Here is a 6,593-nt window from a genome sequence, read left to right as displayed (position 1 = left end):
AAGACTGATTAAATGAACATTTTAAATGATATACTTTACAACATAACAAAACATTATCTACATTAGGATATATTTGATTATGCTCATTGTAGCCTTAGGATTTTCCACATTTCTCCAAGAAAAAAGGATTAATTACTCTGAGATTTTTGATGTGTTGTTGAATTTTTTTTTTTTTTTTTTTTTCTAAAATCGATTGATTCATCACTGGAAAAAAAATGTGCACAAATTCCTGCTTTTGCAGTGTGAATCGTGGTCATTAAATGGTAACACTTTACAGTACACAAAATTGTGTGCATGTACTACTGAACGATGTGACATATCTTACACTGAAAATCAGATCTAAAGAACCACTGACCTATTTTAGTCGGCAATCTGGTAGCACTGTGCAGGAGAGAGAGCTTTACAATGATACCTGTGATGACATGGTGCAGACAATGATTGCAGTACTGCATGTTGCGCTAGAATGCTGACTTTTGGTAAATTTAGGATAAATCTAAAGATAGACCTAAAAACCGAAGATGTATGTATAATGTGTAGACCTGATTAACGATCAAATACTACGTATCAGTACTGTTGCAGCAATACTAATGATACTATACTAGTGTTTAAAAATGTCATCTCATTTATATATCTTCCGACCACAATTTGCAGCAGTGGGTGCTCAGTTGCAGAACAGCACTCCTGTCAGTGAACAAGGGAGCACTTTTGTGCCACATTTACTTATGTCATTTTTTTCCAACTTTCAAGTCAATAAGAACATTTCCTTCAGAAACTATGACTGAAATGTACATTCCAGGAGATAGCAGGAACCTGATATGTAGCTGCCTATTCAGCCCTGGATCAGGGCTAGTAGACCAAAGGACCTTGGACTTGTCTCATTGTACATGATTATTAAGTTATCTTGACCTGCACTGAGCAAAAAAATGGAGCAAGTTCACATGGTTAAATAATTGCTTATATGCAAACTGATATTGCTTAGTTAGGTGACATTCATGCTTTACTTAAATCACTAACCCCTTCTTTCACCACTATTTAAACAAAAATAGGAATCAATCTGCATTTGATTCATATTTTTATTTATTTATTATTTATTTTTATAAATCATTAGCATGATTTAAATTATGTATTTCACATTCATCTTTATTTGCATGTGATAATTTCAGCATTACTGTTCAACCCACAGTGAAATAAACAAATATTATGCGAGATTGGGGTAAATCAAGGATCCAGAGAAGGTGTTTAGGCCCTTGACATTCCCACACAGCTGCCTGCCGATCACTAGCTCTACATAGACTTGGCCTCCCTGCTGCAGTGAGAGCAGTACAGTCTGAGAGCTGCTGTCTTCTGAGTCCTCCCTGTTGTCCTCCCAAGTGGAGGCCACCACCTCCCCGTTTCTCATGAGCTGCACCTTGTAGTACATCCTCTCGCCTGCCACGCCCACCTTGGAGTAGACCGAGAAAGAGAAGGAGTACAGTCCGGAAAGAGGTGCTGTGAATATACCTGGAAGAATAACATTTTTTTTTTTATGAATTTGCACTAGACACATCTGCACTTTCATGGTTTCAAATGTCAGCAAGCGATAAACAGAGAAGGAATTCTAATAAATTTAATACCAATTTTTAAAAGAATGTGTAAAGTTACATCAGTAAACTTGACTATTATTGGATGAGTTTTTGATCATGTTCCATCTTCTGTACCGTACATGTCTCCCAGCAAAATACTAAACGAGCTTATTTCATAACCTGGTTAAAGTTGCTAATCAACTCATACAGAAATCCTGCCATCACATGAATCATGGCTGGACAACTGTTTTGTGTGGTGTCAAAATTTTGCTTGCGAGCACTTACCCAGAGTGGGGTTATATCCACTTCCTTGGTTGAGCGTGATGACATCATAAGGAATGGGACTGTTTCTGGTGAAAGGTCCAAAGCAGTTTGCTGTCGGGCCCATGGAAGCTGTGAACGCAACCCGTATTCCTCCTGAGACGGAGGCAGGCCAGTAGGGGAAAGTAAACACACCTTCATGTAATTAATGTGAGATATGTTATCAATGGAAAATGAATAAATAAGTAAAAAACTGAATCACTTTACATTTGGAATTTTTAAAAATAATAATTTTGTCCTTCTTTTGTCCATTTTTTACCGGGGTGAAAAACCAGTTTTGAGGTTGAAAGTTCCTTCTTGACCTTGGAAACAACATTCGACACAATAATCTCGTCTCGAGGTACATTTAGTAGCTGTTCCGGAGCTTTTTTTCACATTACATGATCCTGCTCAGTTGTCATGGCATTGTAGATGTTCAAAATGAACTTTTATCTAAGCACTTTTGAGGACTTCCAGACGTCTTAAAATGAAAAATTAGGACATCAACTCTCTACATAGCTATCTAGCTACCAAGCTACATTCATGAAAAAATAGCATCAGAGAAATGGTGGTGAATATGGATGAGATCGAGAAAACTGTTGTAAAGTTCTTTAAAAACAAATTAAAGTTATAACTCTTAAATCGACATATTGCTTTGACCAGTGTGAAAAAACATAAAATGAAGTGATCCTTGAAACTGCTACCGCAGCTTTTCGTGTCTGCTGAAATTTTTGTCAACAGGACACATCACTTTTTACCAACTGGTTGGAACAAATCAAAACTACCCCCCCCCCTCTCTCAACCAGAAATAGAATAATATAGATGCAATGTTAGTATGAATGACTAAAGTGAAACATAAGTGAATTTGAATCTGATTATCAGTACAGGAATTTTCATCAATGTTGGCCTAAAAGTACAAAAAAAAGAGAAAAAAAACAACAACTCAACTTTTAAGGCAATATAAACTGAGTCTTTAAAGTGCTCAAGATAAAATGGAAATTTGACCATCTATAACTTCATAAAGTGAGATCGTTTTCTCGACATCCAGTTCTGCCCAGTGTGGGCTGTTCCTTAAGTAAATACAGCATTAGACTCAAAACAATACAAATCAATTATCAACAGCTATAATCATATGAATATGGACTTTTCTATGGACTATTTCTACCAGTGTCCATGTTCCAGAGTACCTATGACTTCAAGGATGCCGTCACCCAGTTGGGATATTCTCATCGACAGGTCCATCATTCTCACAAAGATTTGATCCTCCGTTTCCTGGAGCTCAGAGTTGGCACAGCAGCAGCCCCGCTGGCGCTTGAATGCACATTCACAGTCCCACTTTCTGCACAGCAGCTCCCCCTCCCAGGCTACTACAAATGCAGAAGGAGGGAAAGGGAAAGAGTGTCATATATCTTGAACTCAGCTGGTATTTTGTGTTTGGTTAGAATAAAAACTGCCACACTCATACTCCATGGACAGATAAATACTGTATGTAGTGTTAAATATATACAACGCATGCAAATGTAAAGATTCTAGCCATGACATTTCAAGACAAAAACAATTCTAATCAACATTTATGCAACAAATTTAATTTTAAATTGATAGAAATGGATAGAAATACACAGTAAATGAATCATTTTCAGAATGGGTTGTTATGGGGACAAAATAGGGAGTCGATACACAACATATTAAACCCCGTTCTCCTTCTTCATCTGGAACTACTGGCTAGCCTTTTGCTCAAGTATTTTCGTCACCTACCAACAGCATATGAACCTTCCTAACATGCCTTGTCAACACTCATTCATGGTCAAATGTGTAGCTGTTTCCAGAACGGTGGTTGAATCACAGTGTGGTTTACCTGCTGCTGCTCGTAGGCTGCTGATAGTGTTTTCGGCTCTCATACTGTCCCACAGCAGGCCCAAGACAAACAGAGTGCATGCTATAGCTCTCATCTCACAAGACAGGGAAATGTCTGCAGACACAGTAGTTTGTGAGAATGAACATTGCTAAAAGATTGTCTTTGCAGTCAAAGACATTTTATAACATAGCGGAGTTTACAGCCAATGTAGGAGTAACCTGGAAATTGATGTTCCTTATTTACATATAGCAGTAACTGAATGAAAAACATCTAATTCAAGTCAGTAGACAAAATAATTTCACAGATTCAAAAAACAAGTTCATTACAAGAAGTTCATTGATAGTCTCATTGTCAATTAAAATGTTCCAATTAGTAGATATGTTTCTGTTCTTCCATAAACTTGATTACACTGGTAAACACTATTTCGTGCATCTGCTTTATAAAGGGTGGAATGGGTTTCAGTTTACTGTAAGTTTTATCAGAAAATTTAAATTAACTTTCCCTGGACAAACTGTACTCAGCTTTGCCAAATGATGTAAACAAGTTGGAAAAAAAGGTAATTTTATAAATATATCCTGCATACCACTGCCACATGAACATCTTGTAAGAATGATGAAAATAAGATTTGGCCTTGAATTCGACTCATATTTTTATGAAAAAAATGCTCAACTTACTGCACTCCAGCAGGGAAGCTCCTCTCCAATGTGTGTCCACATAAAAACTTATAGTCCAGGGTTAAATTACCGTAAAAATTTCTTTGAAAAGGAGTGAGACACAGTGACAACTTTCCATGACAACTGTTCCTTTTCATGTCAGTTTTATTGACAGATGGGTGGAGAGATCTCCGTGTCCAGTCAACTGGCAGCCCACACTCTCCAGTGAATGGTCTATTTCCATAACTCAACTTCATTTCCCTCCCATACACATTTTTCCCCCTGTGCTACTTAGACTAGGTGTGACCTGTGGGAGCAGGTTTTGGAGGACCATCCTGATGAGCTCCCCAGTGTATATCAATATTTCCTAAAGATTGTATCTCATAGAGCCAGTGTGTATATAGACTGGTTATTAGGTCAGAGGTATCACGTTAGCTGATAGAATCTCTCATTTTTGTTGTTTATGATAAACCTGCTGTATTATCCCTCTGCACCTGTCACTCTATTGGAAACTGAGGACACTGGATCAAAGAATGGCCTAGTTTATTTTAGGGTGGTGTTTCCAATAGCTTGTGTATGTGTTTCAGTCAGTCATCGTCAGGCCATCGGGGGAGCAGTTTGAAATGGAAAGTGCTGAGTTGAATATTGACACTAATCTTATTTAAGTAAATCTTATGAAACCGTGTTGCCCTTAGTATCTGAATGATTTTGTGTGCCTTATAAACTAAAATAAACACATTGAAGTTCTGTAATACTACACTGTTAAGGGTGAGATTTGTGGAACTGCAAATGACTGTAACCTCACCTGTTTCACAATATGTAGTTTAGTGGGTTAGAATTGTAGTTTTCTAAGATATGACTCCTAAATAATGAATTTCTTCCTTCCTCAAGTAACATTATTTGATCATAACTCTGTACAAACCGATTTCTTTTTTCAAATAGGAACTTTATTGTGCTATAGTAGACTGGTTTGTCATATTATGTTTTCATACTAGCACCAGATTAAATGACTGCATGTGAAAGGCGTTAATCTCCAACCGATTACTATTACCTGACTGTACAGTTCACCTCAGGTCTAAGGGGCTTTTTAGCCTCTTTTAACTCATTGCTTTGGTTTTAAAGCCCTGACTGCTGTCATCACCATAGTTTCCTTATGCAGCAGGCAGCTATTTTCAGTATAAAGCTGTAGAAACTCACTTTACAAGACTCTAAATGAATGTCCTTCTAAATCTGCTGAATTTGTAACTGAAGAAAGTTATGTCCGTTATGTCTGTTACATGCTTTCTGAACTGATAAAAAAGGTACCAAAGTTCCTTTTTTTCCATAAAACACAAATGATTATTCCACAAAAGTTCCACTATGTATCACTTATTTATAGAATCATTCCTTCATTATGTGTTGAGATCTCAGTGATTATAATGAGTTATGAGTTGAGCATGATAATACACAGAATACAGGCTCTGTATTATGAAATTCAACGCCAGTAAACACACAAAACTCGACTGATGTTTATCAGGTCAGGCCTATGGTGTGAGATCTAGAAGAGGAAAGCTATCTTTAAGCATGTGCACCACATGATAAGCATTGTTAAGTGGTTCCTATGAATCTTCCATAAATGCCATCCGTGTCACATTACAAGGAGGGTCCATCTCGGATTGGATGAGTATATGCCGAGTGTTTATTGTTCTACCTGGACTCTTTATGTTGTGAAACGGTATCCTGGCTACTTCTGGAAAAAGGCAGGATTTAGGTGAGGGTTATTTGTCAGAAGCTATATCCTGCATTGCTTTAACGAGTTATTCATTGAAAACATATACTGGGGATTAAAGTTAAATATCCCGTTAAAGTTTCTTCATATGTAGCCTTATTCAGCAAAATTTGTGACAGAATTCGGATTGTTATCAGTTAAAAAAAAAAAATCATGGTTACTCTCTCCCTCATTCCCTGTGTTTCCAGCTGTGTTCCCCTCCTTTGTGTCTCTCTCCCTGTCTGTGTGGATGTGTGTGTCTGTTTGGGCGTGGCTTTCTGGTTTCCTCCTGCCTCAATCCACCTGCAGGCTGGGAACCCATCCACTGACCAATGCCGGCAGTACAAAGACCCCAGTTCTTCGGGGCCAAGCTCAAGTCCATATTTGTACTTTTCCTTGGGCTTGCCTGACTCCTGCCTAATCCTATGTTTACCTGTGCTCCAGGTCCATCATCTATTGAGGTTCCTCTTTGTTTA

At 37.8% G+C, this 6,593-nt stretch overlaps 1 protein-coding gene across 1 annotated transcript; it reads right to left on the bottom strand.

The window, feature by feature from the left end:
- Nucleotides 1-1,198: 1,198 nt before the first annotated feature.
- On the bottom strand, nt 1,199-3,811 carry LOC120800717 (complement C1q-like protein 2). The gene is made up of 4 exons (XM_040147005.1): nt 3,718-3,811; nt 3,050-3,229; nt 1,848-1,979; nt 1,199-1,500 (listed from the first exon to the last, which is right to left on the bottom strand). Exons 1-4 carry the CDS (start codon nt 3,809-3,811, stop codon nt 1,199-1,201), a joined length of 708 nt encoding a protein of 235 aa, XP_040002939.1.
- Between the last annotated feature and the right edge of the window lie 2,782 nt (nt 3,812-6,593).

This window comes from Xiphias gladius, chromosome 15 (genome assembly GCF_016859285.1).
Source record: "Xiphias gladius isolate SHS-SW01 ecotype Sanya breed wild chromosome 15, ASM1685928v1, whole genome shotgun sequence".
NCBI lineage: Eukaryota > Metazoa > Chordata > Actinopteri > Istiophoriformes > Xiphiidae > Xiphias > Xiphias gladius.
Note: the sequence above shows the minus strand (reverse complement) of the source record. Positions and strands in the feature narration are given on the sequence as shown.

Bases quoted from the DNA above. Each gene is read 5' to 3' on its own strand.
- LOC120800717 (XM_040147005.1), bottom strand. From the start codon at position 3,811: ATGAGAGCTATAGCATGCACTCTGTTTGTCTTGGGCCTGCTGTGGGAC. The intron at 1,980-3,049 runs GTACTCTGGAAC...CCTCCGTCTCAG, and splicing joins CGGCATCCTTGAAGTCATAG to GAGGAATACGGGTTGCGTTC. The intron at 1,501-1,847 runs GTAAGTGCTCGC...TTATTCTTCCAG, and splicing joins TGGATATAACCCCACTCTGG to GTATATTCACAGCACCTCTT.